This window comes from Phoca vitulina, unplaced genomic scaffold, assembly GCF_004348235.1.
Source record: "Phoca vitulina isolate PV1807 unplaced genomic scaffold, GSC_HSeal_1.0 scaffold1, whole genome shotgun sequence".
NCBI classification, from domain to species: Eukaryota; Metazoa; Chordata; class Mammalia; order Carnivora; family Phocidae; genus Phoca; species Phoca vitulina.
The window spans coordinates 10,806,261-10,828,466 of record NW_022589704.1 but is presented as its reverse complement, the minus strand read 5'-3'; the positions used below and the strand labels follow the sequence as shown (position 1 = coordinate 10,828,466).

Here is a 22,206-nt window from a genome sequence, read left to right as displayed (position 1 = left end):
GTTGTTGATTTTAGCCGTTCTGACAGATATGATGTGCTATCTCATTATAGTTTTGATTTGCATTTCCGTGATGGTAAGTGATGATCAACATCTTTTCATGTGTTGGTTGGCCATCTGGACGTCTTCTTTGGAGAAATGTCTATTCATGTCTTCTGCCCATTTTTTAAATCAGATTATTTGTTTTTTAGGCATTTAGTTGTATAAATTTTTTATATATTTTGGATACTCTTTATTGAATATGTCATTTGCAAATATTTTCTCCCATTTTGTAACTTGCCTTAGTTTTGTTGATTGTTTCTTTTGCTATACAGAAGCTTTTTATTTTGATGTAGTCCCAATAGTTTATTTTTGCTTTTGTTTCCCTTGCCTCAGGAGACATAACTAGAAAGAAGTTGTTATGGCCAATGTCAAAGAAGTTACTCCCAGTGTTTTCTTCAAGGATTCTTGTGGTTTAAAAAAAAATTTTTTTTGAAGATTTTATTTATTTATTTGACAGAGAGAGACACAGCAAGAGAGGGAACACAAGCAGGGGGAGCGGGAGAGGGAGAAGCAGGCTTCCCATGGAGCAGGGAACCTGATGCGGGGCTTGATCCCAGGACGCTGGGATCATGACCTGAGCCAAAGGCAGATGCTTAACGACTGAGTCACCCAGGCGCCCCGATTCTTGTGGTTTTAGATATCACATTTAGTTCTTTAATCCATTTAGAATTTATTTTTGTGTATGGTGTAAGAAAGTGTTCAAATTTCTTTCTTTTGCATGTGGCTGTCCAGTTTTCCCAACACCATTTGTTGAAGAGACTTTTTCCCATTGGATAGTCTTTCCTGCTTTGTCAAAGAATAATTTACCATAGGGTGCCTGGGTGGCTCAGTTGGTTGGGCGACTGCCTTCAGCTCAGGTCATGATCCTGGAGTCCCTGGATCGAGTCCCGCATCGGGCTCCCTGCTCGGCGGGGAGTCTGCTTCTCCCTCTGACCCTCCCCCCTCTCATGTACTCGCTCTCTCTCATTCTCTCTCTCTCAAATAAATAAAATCTTTAAAAAAAAAAAAAAAAAAAAGAATAATTTACCATATAGCTGTGGGTTTATTTCTGGGTTTTTTATTCCATTCTATTGATCTATGTGTCTATTTTTTGTGCCAGTACCATACTGTTTTGATTACTACAGCTTTGTAATATACTTAAGTTCAAAATTGTGATGCCTCCAACTTTGCTTTTTCTTTTTCAAGATTACTTTGCTTATTTGGGGTCTTTTGGGGTTCCATACAAATTTTAGGATTATTTTTTCTAGTTCTGTGAAGAATGCTGTTGGTATTTTGATAAGAATTGCATTAAATGTATAGATTTCTTTGGATAGTATAGATATTTTATTTTATTTATTTATTTATTTATTTTCATTTCAAAGGATTGATTTATTTTATAATAGAAAAGTATACCTTTGAACCAGCCAAGTTCAAAGTTAGAAGAAGGGTACAACTGCAGTTCTGGATAATGCATCTGTATTTCATTCAAAGCCACGGATCATGTGAGCAATCTCCCAGTTAGTCTCTGCAGACAGTGGTCCCTCAATTTCAACACCTTTTTCGGTGACAGTGGCGATTTGAAACCAGTTATAAGAACGGGCATCTCGATAATACAGCACTCACATGCAGCGTTCCACTAGCTCTCGGGCCTCAGTCTGGCTCAGGACTGGCTGCTTCTCCAGAACTTCTCGCAGCAGAGGCTGAGCCAAGTATGCACCATAACCAGTGGCCAGCGAAGGGGCTTCATAAGCGACACCAAGCATGTCCACATAACCAAGGAAGCTCTCTCCATCAGCATAGCCTCCAATGACCATGGTATTCCACAGGGGGTTCATCTTGGAACGGCGGCTGTATATGGCCCTGGTCAGCCATGAATGAATAGCTCTAGGACTATAGCTGTGTCCATCTCCCAACAGCTCCTCATCAATCACCATCTGGCCGAGAACTTGCTTCAAATACTGGAAATCTGCGTAGTCTCCGGAAGCACCCAGCATGGTGCTGTCGTTGACTCGCATAATGCGAGAGATGTTGCGGAAATGAGCCAAGGAGCGGAAGGAGCCCAGCATGTCTGCCGCAATCACCACTCCACCCTCAAACTTAACGCCCAGGACCGAGGTCCCGGTCACCATGGGGTTCTGCGTGTGCGTAATCGGACCCCCGTAGGGCACGGACGCCGGCTCCTCGGAGGCACCAGGAGTAGGTGGGATGTGGTAAAACTGCCCGGGAGCCCGGAACCCCGGCCCAAAGTCTGGATAGTATAGATATTTTAACAATATTTGTTCTTTCAATCCATGAGAATGGAATGTCTTTCCATTTCTTTGTGTCATCTTCCATTTCTTTCATCAGCATTTTATAGTTTTCAGAGTACAGGCTTTTCACCTCTTTGGTTAGGTTTATTCCTAGGTATCTTATTATTTGTGGTGCATATTTAAATGTGATCAATTTCTTTATTTCTTTTTCTGCTTCTTCATTATTGGCATATAGAAATGCAAGAGATTTCTGTATATTGATTTTGTATCCTGCAACTTTACTGAATTCATTTATCAGTTGTGCCAGTTTTTGGTGTAGTCTTTCAGGTTTTCTATATATAGTATCTATATATATTTTCTATATATAGTATCATGGCATCTGCAAATAGTGAAAGGTTTGCTTCTTTCTTACCACTTTGGATGCCTTTTATTTATTTTTGTTGTCTGATTGCTGTGGCTAGGACTTCCAGTACTATGTTGATTAAAAGTGGTGAAAATGGACATCCTTATTTTGTTCCTGAACTTAGGGGGAAAGCTCTCAGTTTTTTTCCCATTAAGGATGATGGTCACTGTGGATTTTTTATACATGGCCTTTATTATGTTGAGGTATATTGCCTCTAAACCTTCTTTGTTGAGGGTTTTTTTTTTTCATGAGTGGATGTTGTACTTTGTCAAATGCTCTTTCTGAGCCTATTGAAATGGTCATATGGTTCTTATCCTTTCTCTTATTGATGTGATATATTACATTGATTGATTTGTGAATATTGAACCACTCATGCAAATCAGGAATAAATCCCATTTGATCATGGTGAATGATTTTTTAAATGTATTATTGGATTCAGCTTGTTGGTATATTGTTTTTTGTTTGTAACAGGTTTAAAGATTTTATTTATTTATTTGAGAGTGAGAGAGAGAGCGAGCATGGGCAGGGGCAGAGGCAGAAGCAGAGGGAGAAACAGACTTCCCACTGAGCAGGAAGCCCAATGTGGGGCTCAATCCCAGGACCCCGGGATCATGACCTGAGCAGAAGGCAGACACTTAACTGGCCGAGCCACCCAGGTACTCCTGTTAGTATATTACTGAGAATTTTTGCATCTATGTTCATCAGGGATATTGGAGTATTGCCTAGTTCTTAAAAACGGTATTATTTTTTGTCTGAAATTCCAATTTAACTTGTAGTCCTCTATTTTATTTCTTAAATCTAATTCCATTTGGTTTAGCATTGTTTTTGTTGAAAGTAACTTGTAGGGTATCAAATATTTTCTGTGGACCTTGTCACCAGAACAAAGTTTCTCTTTACACCTTCCTTTGTGCTACATTTGCCATCATAAGGTGATCCCAAATTCCAACCAACATCAATGGAAATGTAATGAGGCAGCTAGAATTCTAGTAGGGTTGATATTCCCGAGAAAATCATAAGGGAGCTTTGGGACTTCTTTCCACAATAGTGAGGGGCTGGTGTGTTTAGCATGGTTGTGAGGCCTCCTTTCCCAGAGAAAGTGGATGAAACCATTATGTGAGAGTGTGGGCTCTTATGTGGACAGAGAGAGAACTAACATGCATGCACAATAAACCCTGGGGACAGGGATGTCCATGGAGGAGCTTTAAGAAACTCTTGCACATTGTGATGTGGTTGGTGAAACCTGTTGTAGTCTTATCAATGGATCATTGTACTTTCAAGGCTTCTGGATTAAGACTGCTTTTCTTCCCCTTCTTTTACCTTTTTTTCTATTTATTTTTATTATTGAAGTACAGTTGACAAATAACGTTGTTTTAGTTTCTGGTGTATAACATGTTGATTCAACAATTCTATACATTATGCAATGCTCAGCATAAGTGTAGTCACTGTCTGTCACCATAGATGTTACGTTATTGGCTATATTCCCTATGCTGTACTTTTCATCTCCATGACTTACTTATTTTCTGACTGGAGGTTTGTACATCTGAATCCCCATTAACCTATTTCACCTCTGCCCCCGCCACTTCCCTCTGGCAACCACCAGTTTGTTCTCTCTATTTATGAGTCTGTTTCTGTTTTTTGGTTATTTGTTGTTGTTGTTGTTTAATGTGACACCAAGTTCAGACAGCTAACCAGGGAGAAGCCTACTTGGGGAATGAGCAGAAGAATGCCCCACCTAGGACAGTTTAACTCTTGAGAGAATGATGGCAAAGATGAGGATGGGCCAGACTTAAGCTTGCTGTGCTCTTGAAGGATTACCACAATGCCAAAGAGATTCTACAATTACAAGTGCTGTGAGCATACACAGTTTGTTGCAAAAGATTCTAAGCAGATGGTTTGATTTAAGCAGCATCATGTGACTTTGCTAAATTAATATGAGATGCTCTTGTTAAAATAAGCAAATTTAAATTGTTAGTTAACTCAGCATCTAGAGCTTTTAATTTCTTAAGGAATTAGAATCCTTTTGTGAGACAGAATGGCATTTGGTGGCAGACAGGTCCAGATTCATTCAAAGCTTTTGGTGTATTCCAGCAAGTAAGCTTTGAAATGGGTCTTGGCTGCCTCTCTGAGACAATTAGTTCAGGCTTTGTTTTCAGTTGCCCTTTTTACTTTGGAATAATTTTAGATTTACAGAAAGGTTATAAGGATAGTTCAAAGATTTCTGCATACCCTTCCTTCAGTACCCCCTAATCTTATATAACTATGGTGCATCACTATTATTGATATATTAATATCAAATAAACTCCAGACTTTGTTTGAATTTCACCAGTTTTTCCACTAATGACTTTTTTCTTGTTTTATTTTTTTTTAATTTAATTTTTTTATTAACATATAACGTATTATTTGTTTCAGGGGTACAGGTCTGTGATTCATCAGTCTTACACAGTTCAGAGCGCTCACCATAGTACATACCCTCCCCAATGTCCAACACCCAGCCACCCCATCCCTCCCACTCCCCTCCACTCACTAATGACTTTTTTCTATACCAGGATCCAGTCCAACCCATGACATCCCACTGCATTTAGGGTTCAGGTTTTTGCTACCAAACATTGGGGAAATTTGAGGTGCATTGTGGCAGAGAAAAAAAAATTGGGGCCACTGAAACTATTCTATACAGTAGGCTGAAGTATAGCTGGATTCCTACTTCTCAACAAGTGAGGATGAGTTATTTGGCCTTATGATTCTCATACTAGGCTACATCCTGAAATCACCTAAGGAGATTTAAACCATACTGATGCTTGGGTTTCACCCCAAGTATGCTGATTGGTATGGGGTGCAACCTGGGCATCCATATTTATAAAAGTTTCTCAGGTACAACAAAGCTTTAAAAACTTTCTGCTAAGTATCCCTAGTTTTAGCCTCAGGGCCAGGAATAGAGATGTCATTGAGCCAGCGTCCACTAGGGGGTAATAGAGAGCAGCTTGGTGTAGTCCACACCCCTGGGTCAAAATCTGGAGGAGGAAAATCCTGAAGGCTCCTCTGAATTTCTGTTCTTCGTGAGAATTCCAAGGCTGAGGAGCAAAAAAAAAAAAAAAAAAAAAAAAAAAAGATGTAGATCTAGTGTGCTTAGTCAGTATTACTTGTATTTCCTACTTAACCCCAAATTTAGTGACTTAAAACAACACATACTCATTACCTTATTAGTCTGGAGGTCAAAAGTCTGAAATGGGTCTCTCTAGGCTAAAATCAAGGTCCAGTCAGCCTTTCTTTTGGAGGTTTTAGAGTGGAATCCATTTCCTTGCCTTAATCATCTTCTGAAGACCCCCTGTACCCTCTGACTCCTGACACTTTTCTCATGTCACTCACTCTGCTTGCATTGTTGCATTTCCTTCTCTGACCCTGACCCTCCTGCCTCCCTCTTTCACTTATAAGATCCTTATGATTTCATTGGGTTTAATCCAGAATAATCTTCTCATTTCAAGCTCATTGACTTAATCACAACTGAAAAATCCCTTTTGCCACTTAATGCGACATTCATAGGTTTCAGGGAATAATATATGGGCACCTTTGGCTGTCGGTTATTCTGTCTACCACATGGGGAATCAAAAGTGTGGCAGATTATTAAAATATTTTAAAATATTCTCAATAAGCCATGTCTTGGGGGGTTGGAATAAGGAGGTCAGGAGGCTATGAATTATATATACATAATTGCTTCTAAGGTATCAAGTTAATCTAGTCCCTGACATTTCACACACATCAGTAGGGAGGACCTGTGCCCACTTTTGCTAAGAGCCTGCATTGGTGAGGAAACTAAGGGTATGGCCCTTTTTCTCAACCTGCTGAAGGCAGCTCTGGGTGGAACTTTATGCTTTTTGTGGTTTATCTATAGCTAAAGTACCTGTCCTTACATTCCTTACAGGTACAGGGGATTACATTGTAGTCCTGATTTAACCACTCCCAGGGGTTCTAGGAAGAACTCTGATAGGCACAACCAGGAGAAGCAGTCAGTATCTTCAGGGTCCTGGCAGAGGGGTAGTCTCCACAAGGGAGGGGGCAATAGCCACAGGAGGACTGGCAGGAGGAGCAATTCACAAAGGAATGACCCAGACAGCAAAAATAGCAGGAGTCTCCCCTCCAGGGAGGCTTAAACGTATGATGCAAGGAAGAGGGTATTTTTATTTTAATGCAAATTCCAGGATGGCTGACTTTCATGAACCAGACAACCATACAAGCTGTGAAGGCTCTGAGGTTGTCAGCCGAGAGTGTGTGGGCTAAGGGTGTGTGTGTGTGTGTGTGTGTGTGTGTGTGTGTGTGTGTGTCGAAGGGAAGGGGATGGGAGAGCCAATCACACAGAGAGCATAGGTGGAGGCTTTTAGCACCTGCGATGAATAGGATATTTGAGGGACAGGAATATATGATCAAACGGGATTTCAGGAACCTTCCATTAGATAGACTGAGTGAACCACTGTATTCGTCCTAAGGAACCTGCATTAAAGATACACATAGTTCTTCAAGACTCTGGAGGCTCATGACTAGGTTTTTACATACAATACCAGGCAAGACTGGGTCAAGAAAAGGCAGTGGTTTTATGAGGATGACAGCTATGCTAGTGATTCTTGAGACGCATGGACAAGGAGACTATAACTATTTTTGCCCAACACCAAAGTTTAGTGACAGTCTTTACCGTAACTCTTAGGAACTCAAATTAACATACTCTGAGAGCCAGTGTTATAGGAAAACAGATAAATATTTAAGATCATTAGCATCCCAAATGCACCTGTAAATAAAAGAAACCTTAAAAAAAATAAAAATTAAAAAAGAAAAAAAAGAAACCTTGACTCAAAATGGCCTAAATGATGACATTATTTTCACACATAATAAAAAATCCAGAGGTGGAGTGGGCCCCAAGTTTTTGTTTGTTTGTGTGTTTGTCTCCCAGCTACGCTGTCACTTTAGCTTTGTTTAAAGCTGTTACAGTATACCTTCCCTAGAAATAGGAGTGAGTGGAATACAATGGCTAACTTAGGTTATGTGCATATTCCTGGACCAAAAATAATGACTCGGAATAATTCTGGGGTTGGTGTAAACTAATCAGAGACTTTCCCTGCAGTTGGGATGGGGCCACATTCTCCTGAATCACATATACAAAATTGAGGTTCAGCAAAAAAAAAAAAAATGTTTTGGAGAGAATCAGCCCAGTCCACCAGAAAAAACACCTCCTTGCTGCATTTTGTGCTGAATAAATTGTCCTTTGATTCCTCTTCTGTCTCAGATGCTTTATAAAGGTAAAGAATTTCTCTAAAATCCTGTTACTGCCATCACGGGTCAGTTGAATCCTAGTCAAAAATTCAACTAGTAGTTCCAATTTGGAAGAGGTTGAGAATACATGACATACATTATATTCACGTGTCATACCTCAAATTTGCCTTACTTCAACTGGAAACAACAGCTGCATTGTCAGGTTGGTGTTTTCATTTGGCACCATTGCAAAGAGCGTTTCAAAGTAGAGCAGCCTTCCCTTGCCCACTGAGTGCAGCTGACTGACCCCACAGTGTTATTTCATACTTCATTTAAACCAGTCACAGGGATTTCACAGTGCCAGTGTGCTTGGAGAAACTTAAACTATAACCGAATGGGGAAAAAAAAAAATCAACCACCAAGATTCAAAGTTTTTTGTTCTTTCTAGTATTGAAGTCAAGACTCATGTCAGTAATTTTGTCTTTCAGAGATTAAGATCACGTGACCGTTTAATCACTGGGAAATGTAAAGAATAAAAGACTGGTCTCAAGTCCACTATGTGATTTTTTAAAATGCTCCTGAAAAATCAAAATTGAATGAAACTATCAATTATTCTCACTGCTTTTTTTTTTTTTTTTTTTTTTGCTCCTTGCTCTGTAGAGAGTGTGATTTGTTTTCTATTGCTGTTGTAACAAATCACCACAAATTCAGTGGTGGACAAGGACACAGATTTGTTATCTTACAGTTCTGAAGGTTAGAAGTCTGAGATAGGTCAGTCACACTGGGCCGAAATCACAATATTGGTAGGGAGGGCCATGTTCCTTAGGAAGAATCCTAGGGCAGAATCTGTTCCCTTGGCTTTTATAGCTTCTCAGGCCTCCTGAGTTCCTGGGTACTGACCCCTTCCTCCACCTTCACAGGAAGCAATAGCGGCTAATGGCATTCTCAAGTTGCTTCACTCTGAGACCCACTCTCTCGCCTCCCCCTTTCTTTTATACGGATCCTTGTGACTGCTTTTGACCCATCCGGACAATTCAGGCTAACCTCCTCATTCCAAACGGCTTAATTTAACCAGATCTGTAAGGTCTCTTTTGCCAGGTAAGATAATGTATTTAATTAAGGTTCTAGAAATTTGGACATGGATATCTTTTCTTTGGGAGTCATTATTCTGCCCACCACACCCTGGGTTCAACATTTTGGTATTTATCCATTTATTTGTTGATTTTTTCAATCTACCAACTCTCAACGTTATGTCATTTGTTTCTGTTAGTTAAGACTTTAGATTTTTTGCCCATATGCTCTCTGGCACCAGGTAGCTCTGGGTGGAACTTTGTGCTTTTTGTGGTTTACTTGTAGCTGAAGTACCTGTACCCTGTGCAATCCAGCTACCAGAAGTTTCCCACCTTCCACTTCCCACATGCTTTTCATTCTAGCTGTGATCACACTCCTGTCTCCTCCATTTACTCACATGTTGGACTTGACTTAAATTTTAAGACTCAACTCCATTTTCATCCTCTTTGGGAAAACTTTACTGAGGTTTTCTTCTGCAAAAATTAACTTCTTTCTTTTCTGCTTTCATCCCATTGTCAACCTTATTGAATTGCCAGTTATCATTTGCATATCAAACGTGCTGAGAAATATTGGCTTCATTAAGATTAAAGTACAAATTCATCTTAAAATTACCCAAAGTATTTAGGGGTGCCTGGGTGGCTCAGTCAGTTGAGTGCCCAACTCTTGATTTCAGCTGGGTTTGTGATCTCCGGGTTGTGGGATCTAGGATATGTGTTGGGCTCTGCGCTCAGCAGGGAGTCTGCTAGAGATTCTCTCTCTCCCTCTCCCCCTGCCCTTCCCTCTGCTCTCCCTCTTTTTTTCTCTCTCTCAGATAAATAAATAAATCTTTAAAACAAAATTACGCAAAGTATTTAAAAAATAAATGTCAATGCTAGTGTCCATCAGTTTTTCAGCTCTTGTCTCTAGAACATTGAGCTTTGGAACTGCAGGTTATGATATATGCTCTGTGTGTTGGAGTTTGAAGTCCAAACGAATATAACAATTGGAATGTAAGTTTTAGACTCAGGACAGGGACTGTGTTTGGTTCACAGTGTTATTTGGAGCACGTGGTACAAAACTTGGCACACTAGTGCTCAACAACTATATGTTACAAGAACGAATAAGTGTGTTTCTACTAGAGAGATCTCTTATGATGGAATTTGCTTTTAAATTTCTTTCTTTTTTTGTGTGGATTAAAATACAATTAAATCGTAAATAGTTCAGAGTTTCAGAGCAAAAAGTTTTCCAATACTTTTTATGTGATCTGCCATGAAAATACCTTCACACATTTATACTTTCCATTCCTTGACCAGTGACTGAGGCCACAGAATGTTGTAGGTGGCAAACATGTCAGACGCAGTGAGCTTCGGTAAAGACCACAGTGAGGTCCCTACTTGGTGAAGGGTACTGTTTAATTGGCTTGACCAGTCTGTCTACCAGAATCTTAAGTATTGTTCTAGCACTTGTTCCAGAAATTTATTAATAGCTCTCAAGAAGACATCCCACAGTAAGAGTTTAATAAAAACGACAGAGTTTTTTCATTTATTTGTTGTGTTTATTTTAGAATGAGTGGACCCGCACTTAAACAGTTTTTGTGTAGTATCATTTACTATTTCAATCTAACTAGAGATATTTATATTAGCACGAAAACACAAAATAATTTAGTCACCTTCCAAAATGTTTAAAATCTTTCTTAGTAATGTGCATATCTCATTTACCTCTGTGGGCTATCTTCCACGAATTATCCCAATTATCTTTTTTGATGCCATTAAAGCTCTGTTTAGAACAGAGTGTCAGTCTTTCCAATGAGCAATTACGAAAATGTGATGGATAGGAAATGCTTTTCTTGGTAGGACCTAAAAACATATGGTAATGTTCTGAGGACATGAACCTCATTCAACATTTTCATTTTTTGAACCTCTATTTTGATGTTATTTGCCTTTTACACCAGCATGCAGTGTAGAGGAGATGCCAAGAGTTCACATTATTTTTCAGTTTTGCTGCCAAGCTGCATTCCTGTACAATGAAGTCAGTGGAAGGACGTTGGGCATTTTGGAAAGGTGCATTACTCATCCAAGCTGTTCACTCTGCTTTATTCCCCAAGCTGGCCTCCATTTTATTACATGGTTATTCTTAGCTCAGTGAAAATCTAGCCTTCCGCAACTCTCAACAATTTTATTTTTGTAGATCTCATGAAGAATTTCTGTATCTATAAAAGGATCTTTTTTTTTAGTGTTTTGATACAAAGGTTCATGATAGCTGCATAGCCAGTTACCAGTGCTGAAATCCTTGATATCTAAAATGACATTCTCAATCAAGAAGGACCTTGATGGGGCACCTGGGTGGCTCAGATGATTAAGCATCTGCCTTCGGCTCAGGTCATGATCCCAGGGTCCTGGGGTCAAGCCAGGGAGCCTGCTTCTCCCCCTCCCTCTGCCTGCCGCTCCCCCTGCTTGTACTCTCTCTCTCTGTCAAATAAAATAAAATAAAATAAAATAAAATAAAATAAAATAAAATAAAATGAAATAAAAAAAGAAGGACCTTGATACACTGTTTCACTGTGATTCCTGATGCAGATCAGGTACTTAATGCATGTAAAATAAATAAATGAATTTCTCATCAACTTTTATCCATTATTTTTGTACGTATGAAAGGGTACTGAGGTTAGTCAAGGTATTTTTGTGGGAATGGAAATGGATAGGGTAGATAGCTCTTATTTTTTACATAGGAACTTTCCAAAGCAGAGGAAACACACTTGCTGGAAGTATTGACTTGCAAGAAAATTCTCCCCAGTTTTCCCAAAGACGTAGAAACTTCAGCTCTTGCCAACAAGGAATACAGTCAAATTTCAGTTCAGGGTTTACACAGTAGGAAAACTCTAGGAGCCTCAACAATGCTTCTGGTGTTGGCTTAGTGGCTTTTAAATTAGAAGCAGTCCTTGACTTTCCCCCAGTTGTTTATTTAAAGCTGCCTAAAAACAAAGGAATGACAACAATGGATGTGCAGTTGGGGACCAATTTGACTGAATCGCTTGACAGTAAATAACTTGGCAATGACAGTCTAATGGCAGAAAACATTCAGTCAGTGTTTTAAGCCTATATAGTGCAGGGACTTAGGGAATCCATAGCAGCTGAGTAACGTGTCAAACTAACCCTTCTACTGACAAAAATGATAAACTTTAGACAAAATGTAAGAAGCAACTATTCAAAGGTACTGGAGAGTGACTACAGGAAGGCAGAAACCAGAGGGATTGCTAACCTTGAAAGACAGGAAAGCCAGAGGAAGAGATCCACAATTAAATGGCCTCCCCTAAGGCGGGTACACTGGGGAGTAAACAGAATAGAGCTCAGGCACTTCTCAGGCACTGGGCTTAGAAATTAGGGAACAAAGTTCAGGGGCTGCAAGAACAGTAAGAAAGTAACAGAAGAAATCCTGGAAATGTATGGTGATTCTTTTTCCAGCTTTGCTTAACTCATGCACATTAGTCAGACTCCAGGGCACCCCTCTGCAGCTCTCCTACGCTTTCTCTATGTGCTGCCCCCTACTCTCCACGGTTTTGCCCTGTGAAGTGTAGCCCTAAACTCCAGCTCAGTGAGATCGCCCACTCTGGGCTGTGGTCCTGACATTCTTCCAACAAACTTGTCCTTTGTTTCCCTTCCCAGAGACCATTGATCTTCTCTGCTGCTGATTGTCTACTTCCTACTGCTTTATTCTTTCTTTTCTGCTTCTAGGGCACCAATTACATGTATGTTAGACCATGTATCATTGTTCTACAGCCTTTAGATGCTCTTTTCTTTGTAAGTACCTTGTGGGCACGTGTGCTTTAATTTGAGTAATTTCTATTAACCCATCTTCAAGTTCACTGATTCTTTCCTTGGCTTTGTCAAATCTTTTGATGAGCCATTGAAAGAATTCTTTATTTTTCCCCACTCAATCTTATTGTTTCTATCCCTTTGCTGAAATTCCCAAACTGCAAGTGCACAATACCTCCTTTTTCCACTAGATGGTTAACATAGTAATCATAGGTGCTTTAAATTCCCTCTCCAATAATTCCAACATCTGGGTGGTCTCCAAGTCTGGTTTAGTTGAAGGTAATGTATCTTGACAGATTTTTTTCTTTTTGTATATGTCATAAGTTTTTACAGAATCCCAGATATTGTGTGTGGAATGGGAAGGACCGAGGTAAATAGTATTTACACTTAGAAAAGAGCTTTTCTGTTCTTCTGTCAGTCTGTTTGTGTGGGGTGTTGAGTAGTCAAGAGTTGTGCTGAGTTTGGGGTTTGTTGTTGCTCCAGTAATTTTCAACATACACAAGTATCAGATTCCTCTAGAGTCATTTTGTGCTTAGGCTGGGGGCTGAGGTGCCAGAAAGTTTTCCTAAGTGTTTGTAACATCCGCTTACTGAATTACTACATCTCAGAGAGAATCTGTGCCCATGTTCTTGCCCTTCAGTGCTCGCTAGGCTGGTGGTGGGAAGCATGGGTCTGTTCTCTGCTTTCCTGCTTTATCCTCAAACTTAGGTTGATCCCATGTGCCTGGGCTCTGCAGGTGAGGCAGCCTAAACTCTCCTGTCCCCCTCATCATGTCAGTCATGCTCTGATCTCTATCTGTGGCATTTCCTATGCAGGAGATTCTCCTGCCTCTTCCCCAGCAGCAGGAAATCACTAACGATATTGGATAGGACACTTGGCCCAGGATCTTTTCCTACCCTTCACCCCAAGGTGTAGGATTTTTTCCCTTCTAACTTCTCCATAGCAGCAGTGGGTTAGCTGATTTCTTTTTACCTACCTCCTATATGATGGCCAATTCTCATCCTCCCATGCCCGCCATAGGTGAGCCAGTCACACATCCCCTTTCCTGAGGGGAAGCCTGTGACTCACTGGAATTCATGCTACTCTGTTGCTCTGTGACCTCAGCTCTCCGATGACTTGAAACAAAAAGAGTTATGACTTTGTAGTTTATCTTTTTCTTATTGTTAAATTGGGACAGTCTTTCCAGTATCTACAAGGTAAACAAAGTGAACTCTTTCATTAGATGTTTGATACTGATATTTGATATTTCTTTTTGATGCTATTTAGAAGGTAATGTTTGGAATATTTTATTGGTTCTTTTTTCTGTTATATAAGAATACAACTGATTTTTCCATATTCATAATAGATTCAGAGGCTTTGCTAAATTTACATATGAATTTTAATAGATTAATCTTTGGATTTTCTAGGGACTCAACTACTGATCTTCAAATTATTTCTTTCTTTCCAATTACCATGTATCTTATTTCTTTTTCTGGTCTTATACCACTTACACCTTTGGTATGATGTCAAATACAAGTGATGATAATGCAATATTTTCAGTCTCATTGGAAAACTTTAAATACATCACCATTAAGTATAATTTTTGCTATAAAATTTCTTAGATATTATTTATGAGATTAGAGAATTATCTCTTATTCCTAGTATGTTAAGAGCTGTTCTGATGAGTTAAGAGCATTTTCTATACCTTTTCAGACAGTTGCAAGGCTTTTTTTTTTTTTTATTGACTTAATGTGAAGAATAACATTAAATTTTAAAATGTTAAGGCAGTTTTGCATTTTATGACTAAATCTCACTTTGTTATGATATATTATTCTTTTTATACACTGCTGGATTCAATTTACTCAGTTCTTGTGGGATGATTTGAATTTCAGAATTAATTTCTGTTATATATAAAGGTTTATTCATGTTCCTATGTATTTATTTTAGATCAGTATTGCTGCTATCTTTTTCTGGGAATTTAAATATTTTATCTAAATTATGAAATGTATTGACATGTAGTTGTTCATATTACTCTCAAATGTTTTATACCACTTATACCCATATATAGGTAGATATATCACTCTTTTTATCTCCAATGTTGGTAATCTGAGCCAATTCTCCCCATTTTGCCACCTCTCTCCCTCCTTCCCTCCTCTCCCCTCTCCTCTGTCCTCTCCCTTTTCTACTCTGTCGTCTCTCCTCTCCTTCTAAATTAGACTTTCCAGAGACTTAGGAAATTTGTTAGTGTTTCTAAAATATAATATTTTGGATTTGTTGTTTTTCTCCATTGTGTATTTCTTTTTCACTTCACTGGTTTCTGCTCCAGTTTTGATTGTTTCCTTCTATCTACAGTCTGTGGGTTAATTGTTGTTCTTTTCCTAGATTCTTGAGATAGGTACCTAGATCCTTGATTTTTTGGCCTCATTCTATTGTAATTATGTGCCTGAGGCATTTTCTTTTAAGCATTGTTTGGTTGCATCCTGCACATTTAATATGTATGTTTTTTATAATTATTAATGTTAAATATTTTCTAATTTCCATTTAATTGCTTCTTACAATGCAGGATTGTCTAATAGATATTTCTTAGTGTCTAAACTCGATTTTCTAAAATATCTTTTTGTTATTATTTTCTTTTGTTTTTTTTCTGTGGTATGAACACATATTTTGAATTGTTATAATTCTTTCAAATTTAAGAAATTAAGATTTTTGGGTGCCTGGGTGGCTCAGTTGGTTAAGTGACTGCCTTCAGCTCAGGTCATGATCCTGGAGTCCCAGGATCGAGTCCGGCATCGGGCTCCCTGCTCAGCAGGGGAGTCTGCTTCTCCCTCTGACCTTACCCCCTCTTGTGCTCTCCCTCACTCTCTCTCAAGTAAATAAAATAAAATCTTTAAAAAAAAAGAAATTAAGATTTTCTTTATTGAGCTTCATATGCGTGATTTTGGTAAATGTTCCTTCTGTACTTGAAAATAATGTATATTCCATGCTATACAATTTCAATTCAATTCAATTTCATTTATGAATGGAAATGTTCAAATTTTTTGTGCCACTTTTTGCTTTTTCTGTTGTTACTTGAATCCCCAGTTCCTGAGAGAGGTGTGCAAAAACCTCCCAGTAAGACTGTGAATTTGTCTATTTCTCTTTTTAGTTCTGTCCAATTTTATGTATCTGCATATTTGTAAAGTTTAACATATTTTGAGGCTTTTTCATCATGTGCATACTAATTGAGACTTGGATGATGTAAATAGAGTTGATCATGGGCTTCAGTAACATGGAAGTGCTGGTGACCTTAGCAACATGAGTTTCATTGGCGTGGTTAGAACCAAAAGCTAACGGGAGGACAGTCAAGAGGGAATGAAAGGAGATATGGGAATAGAGATTGTAAACAGTTATATTCAAAGATTCATTGTTGAAATCAGGACGCAGAAAGGTGATACTGGCTGGAGAAGAAGTGTGAGATCAAGGGAAGTGTGTGTGTGTACTTGCGCATGCGTGTGTATGTGTTTACCAAGGGAATTTCTACAGTGTGTATTGATGTAGATAAGAATGATGATGTGGAGAGAAATTTGACAGGAAGGTGGGAAGAGGCTAATTACAGAAGCAGGTCTTCGAGAGAGTCTGGAACCCAGTTTAAAATGATGAGTGGTTCATCCACTGTAAGGGAAAGAAGAGAAGATGGACACACCCGTGGGTAGATCGGTGAGTTTTGTGGTGGGAGCACCACACCACACCACTTTTTGCTGTTTCTCTGTTAAAGAGGAAGGGTCATCATCTGAGAATGAAAGGAAGGATATTGGGGATTGAAAATAGAAGAGAATGTGTGGAACAGCTTAGTGAGACAACAGGACAATACATGGCCGAGAAAATGTCGTAATGTGGCAAGGCTTCAGGGAGGCCTCCCTGAGGATGGTGGTCATGAAGTAAAAGTGGGATCAGCTTCATGTCCTTCAAATAGGAAAGACTGAACAGCAGAGGAGGTATTTTTTACATCTGCAAGCAGGGCACAGGATCCTTTCCTCCTTTCTAGAAGAAAGTTCTGCTCCTTGTCTGGAGGCTTACCACACTGGGATCGCCCACGGCATGCCTCAGTTCAATGCCACTTGCCAGACCATAGGTTTTGTGACTATTATAGATTTCCTGCAGATTTGAAAACTGATTAACTCTCAGTCCTAGTTCTTAGTGTTGAAAGATCCTGATTTTTTTGTTTTAATAGGAAGTTAAGAAGGATAGAGCAGGTGATCTTAATAGATGCCATTTCAACCAGAAAAAGTGAGAAGACTTATTTATTATCCACCTGATAACACATTTTCTATTTTGTGAAAATATATCACATTTTTTTGCAGACTATCACATGTATTCACCATCATTTTATTTTCTATTTTGCACCTTCTTGTGTCCTTTTCAATGAATCTTTAAATACCAGTCTGATTGTGACTCTCATGGAGCTGCTGTCCCTGGACTCAATTGGCAATTCTTTTCATCCCAGGGTCATCTAAAAGTCAGCTCGCCTTCATGATGAGATAGCTCTATTTTTGTGCCAACTTAAAGTGTCTGAAAAACTAATTTATGTGATAAATTAAAGTGACAGAAAAAACACCCTAGGCACAGTCATTTCACATGGTAAAACAGATTTCTGAAATAAAACAGCTTTTATTTCTACATAGTATCCTTGGGAGGATGGGATACTGTTTGACTATTAAGTCCTTCACACATCATCAATTCCCAAGCAAGAAGGTGATAAATCTCACCATGAAACTAGTTCAGTGCACATAGGAAAAAAAAAAATAGAGCTGAGATGATATCTGACTTGATCACAGACTGTAGGCACGGTCAAAAATAAATACTAAGTTTCGATGCAAATTTGGGTCAGTAAGGAAAATGTAATCCATGTAAAGAGTATGGAGGACAGAAGCCCAAATATCACCTCCCCACATGCTCCCTTGTCTACGTACCAACAAATCCACTTTGGAGCCTTATGTTCAGTGTTTTTAAGGACATGCTTTTGCATGTATTTCATGGATTCAATATGCATCCTTAGAAGCAAGCTATTGTTCACATCCTTCATAATTAACCTGTTCTTGCACAGGAATGTCTGGGCATGTTTTTCATTTTGGATCAAGTCACGAGACATCCTGTTGGAGGGACATACTCCAACTCGTGAGCCACTACGGCACAGGCCACTCCTACTGGGTAGCTTGGCATAGATTGAACCCCCAAGGCTTTCCAAAGAAGAAACATCTGCTGGCAGTGATGCTTGGGATAGAAAGTCTGAGACCAAAACAGGGTGTTTTGGAAAGCCCAGGTTATTGATGATTTTGTGGATTTCTTTCCTTAGATGAGGCTTGAAAACTCAGGAAAATTTACCAGTGTTGGTAGAAGCAACAAATCTCTTCAAAATTCTATCCTTCAAATGTTATATTTTGAAGGGACTATATGAAGTATTCAGCAAAACAGAAAAAAAAAAACGTTACTATTAGAACTTCATTGCAGGTTATTCCTTCCTTACGACATTTTAACAGCAAAACCAAAATTCAATATAAAAATGATTTAATAAAGCCTCGAAGAAAGATCAACAAAGCCTTTTGCATTTTGCATTCAATTTATCACTACCTAAACAGGAGAATTGCCAATTATGAGGCAGGAAGATACGTTTTCATTTTCTTCTAGTTGATTTCTGATATAATGGTCTCTTGCTAAAATATAACAAGAACTGGATCTCGTAGCTCATATTACTAGAATCAGCCTTAAAGGGAGGGAGTATAAGATAAATGCAATATTCCATCGTGGAAAGTTGGTAAAAATAAAATGAGTTCAGAAAAAAAAAAATCATTCTTGAGTTTGCACTCACATCATCAAGTACAGTATTTTCCACTTCAGTTATGCAAATCTCTTCAGTACCAGCTGTGTTCTATCAGCCATGGGCATCAACACAATTATTGATGATGATAACAGAATAAAATTATCCTAGCAGGGAAAATGCAAACCAAGGAAGTTGACAAAAATGAACCTATTTGTCTATAAGATCCTTAATGTGACACATACCATACTTCGTAGATCTAGATAATGAGTAACTTAGTAGATCTAGTAGTATGTGATAGGAGGGACACCATCATGATAATGATTGATTTAAAGGAAACCTTCAAGTAGATTTTTAGATATTGTGACATGAACAGCTTGGAGAGTTTCCAAAGCTATTTCATTATATTAACATGAATGTAATTGAGACACTGTTGTTCAATATTCAATTCCATCTGGGAAATATAAGAAAGAAGCATCCCTAATGGTATGTCTTATCAATTTGTTTCTGAAAATATGCTGCACTTTTAGTAATTGTGCTGATCTGAGAGCTCGTAACTCATATAAAATGTGAAATGGCTATTGACTGGCACTCAGATCTAAACACTCGAGCAGGCACAAACCGATTTTTATGCAATTTGTTCATTCATTTATTCATTCCTTAAGAATTCAGCCAACATGGCTTGATAATCTTTTCTGTTAGAAACACAATTGCAGCCACTCAAGGAAGCCATGGGTTGTTTCAAAATGGTTCGCATTAAAATAAATTTGCAAGTGCTCCCTGATAGCAGAAGATACCAGCAAATACCTACTCTTTATTTAACGTTGTTTTCCTTCCTATGTTTTTATTCATTCTCATGTATATTTTAAAATATACTGGTCTATACAAATGATACTTTTGATGAAATGTTTGGAGTCATCCACAATGTGACTTTTTATCAATCTGTTCAGTTCTGTTTCTCACTTTATCAGGGTGTGAAAGCACAAACACATTTTATAAGCTTACAGAGAGTTCAGACCAAAACACTCACCATTTATGAGTTATGAAACCATAACAAAAATGCAATAAAATGAAAGAAAAAATATATTTGCTATTTGCCCCATCCTCCAATCCTTGACTTTTTAAAAAAACACGTTCCCTTTATAATTGGAACAATTCCTTTTAGACTCCAGGTGTTACTGACTAGTCTAGCATGCTGTTTGGTTATTTTGCTTTGAAGTACTATTTTTCTGAATCCAAGTGTGATACTTCTTCTTTGCAGAAACTTTGGAAAATGCTGGAAAGTCAAAAAAAATATAATGATATTTCCTTCCAGCCTTTAAATACAATTTAGAAAGTTCATATTTTCCTGAAATAATTTGTACTAGAAAAATGATATAAACAAAATCCAATTAAAATGGGAACTAGGATTTCTTTGCATTGAGGCTCCCAGATTTAGCAAACATAAATACATGACACCAAACTAAATTCAAATGTCAGATAAACAAGAGATAATATTTTTAATATCAGTACGTCCCATGTAAACATTGCATAAGACATACATATGAGACATACAGATACTCAATGTTTTTTGTTATTTCTATAAAAATAAAATTTAACTGAGCATACTGCCTTTCATTTGGCAATCCTATGATACATAAGGAAAAAGGATGATTGTGACTTGGTTTGAATACAATATATACGAGTTATATATACTATATATATATATATATATATATACACAAGTTATATATACAATACAATATATACAAGTTATATCTTGCATTTCACCAAAAAATATAATATAGTCATAATAATGTATCAATTTTTCAAATGAATCATGTGTTCTTTTTTTTTTCCTTTTTGGATATTTTTACTTCAAAATTGTATATAAACATAACAGGACATCTTCTTTACATTTTACTCCCTAAATTAAAACATTACCTGAGTAGGTTTTATTAATATAAGACTGATTTTTGTCTTTTGATATTTAAATTGTTTTACTTTTAAGGACTGATAGTTCTGTTGCCTGTATCCACTTTCTTTTCTCCAATTGTTATTGGTCAAACCACTAACTGTTCATGACATTGTTGCTGATTTGAACAGCTTCACTATCATGTGCGTTGATTCAGGAAGACTTGCATCATTGACAAGCCTTCAATTTTACTTTTCAGTTGATTTGTTTTGTAATTAGCATTTTGGAAATGCCCTATAATGGGCAAGAGGCTGATAAAGGTATTAATTCAATGAACAGGAAGACCAATTATTTTAATCAAGAGGTAATGGTGAGAAGGTACCTGTTTTATAAAAGGAGAAGTCACTGGTGAGTTTTTTCTTGGCATTATGATGGCTTTTGATTCCCTTCAAACCCTCACAATCATCAACTCTAAAATTTTCATAATAATGAAAACTTACCTTCCAAGAAACCCCCTTACTGCCATTGTTGACTGTCTCTTGAGGATCCTTTCACAAATTTTCCAAGCATATACGAAAGTATGTGTGTGTGTATTTGTGTTTAGTATGTGACATTTAGCCAGTATATCTGTGTAGGGTGGGTTGCTGGGAGCATACATATATTTGCATGTATGTGCATTTGCATTTATGTGTATGTGCATTTATGCTTTTGTTTAAATGTATACACCAAAAATGGCACTCTCCTATACACATAGCTCTATATTTTATCTTCTTTATTAAGTAATATATCACAGATTATTCCCTATCAGTCATAAAAAGGAGGTCATACTTATTAATTGCTAGTATATCACATGAATATTTACTATTATTTATTTAAACAGTCCTCTACTGGTATATACTTAGGTATTTTGAAAAAAACTTTGCTTATTTATAAATGATAATATAATTTATATTCTTGCACACATGTGGAAATGTATTTACATGATAATTTCCTAGAAATAAAATTGCTGGCTCTGTAAGTTAAGAATTGCTTTCAGCTGTGAATATTAGCAGACACAATACGGCTTAAACTCATGAGAGTTTAGTCTCTCCTGTCAAAGAAATCCACAGGAAGGCAGTACTGGACTGGAATGCAGCATAACATTTTCATCAGGGTTGGGGGCATCTCTTTGTCTCCTCTGTGTGATCAGAGATGGTTTCCATCTGCAAGGTCACTCAGGATTCATAATGTCTGTGTAGCTCCAACCTTCATGTCCAACCTTCAGGCAAAAAGGAGCTCTGTCCAGCTGAGTCAGATCTTTTTAAGATAATTTTCTGCTATCATACAATAAACATTCCATTTGCACTCTATCACCTAGGACTTTTTCACGTTGTCATGATTAGGTCCCAGTAAGTGTTAAGTGTCTGTAGTGTCTGTCAAGTTAAGTTGTTAGGGTTATATACTGATCTCCCTCTCTCCCCCCCCCCTTTTTTTAAGAGTTTTATTTATTTGTCAGAGAGAGAGAGAGAGGGAGAGCACACAAGCAGGGGAAGCAACAAGCAGAGGGAGAAGCAGGGTCCTGGATGAGCAAGGAGCCCGATGCGGGATTTGATTCCAGGACCCCGGGAACATGACCTGAGCTGAAGGCAGACGCTTAACCAACTGAGCCACCCAGGCAACCCTCCCCCTTTTTTTTTTTTAAGATTTTATTTATTTATTTGAGAGAGAGAGCACACACAAGCAGGGGGAGGGGCAGAGGGAGAAGCACATTCCTGGCTGAACATGAAGCTGGA

The 22,206-nt window shown here is 38.1% G+C and overlaps 1 protein-coding gene across 1 annotated transcript in view; it reads right to left on the bottom strand.

Annotated features, from left to right (window-relative positions):
- Positions 1-1,422: 1,422 nt before the first annotated feature.
- Positions 1,423-22,206, bottom strand: part of LOC116637779 (proteasome subunit beta type-4-like) — a 58,751-nt gene continuing 37,967 nt past the window's right edge. The window contains 1 exon segment of the mRNA XM_032413269.1: positions 1,423-2,266. Coding sequence (XP_032269160.1) covers positions 1,500-2,266 — 767 coding nt within the window. The 3' untranslated portion in view covers positions 1,423-1,499.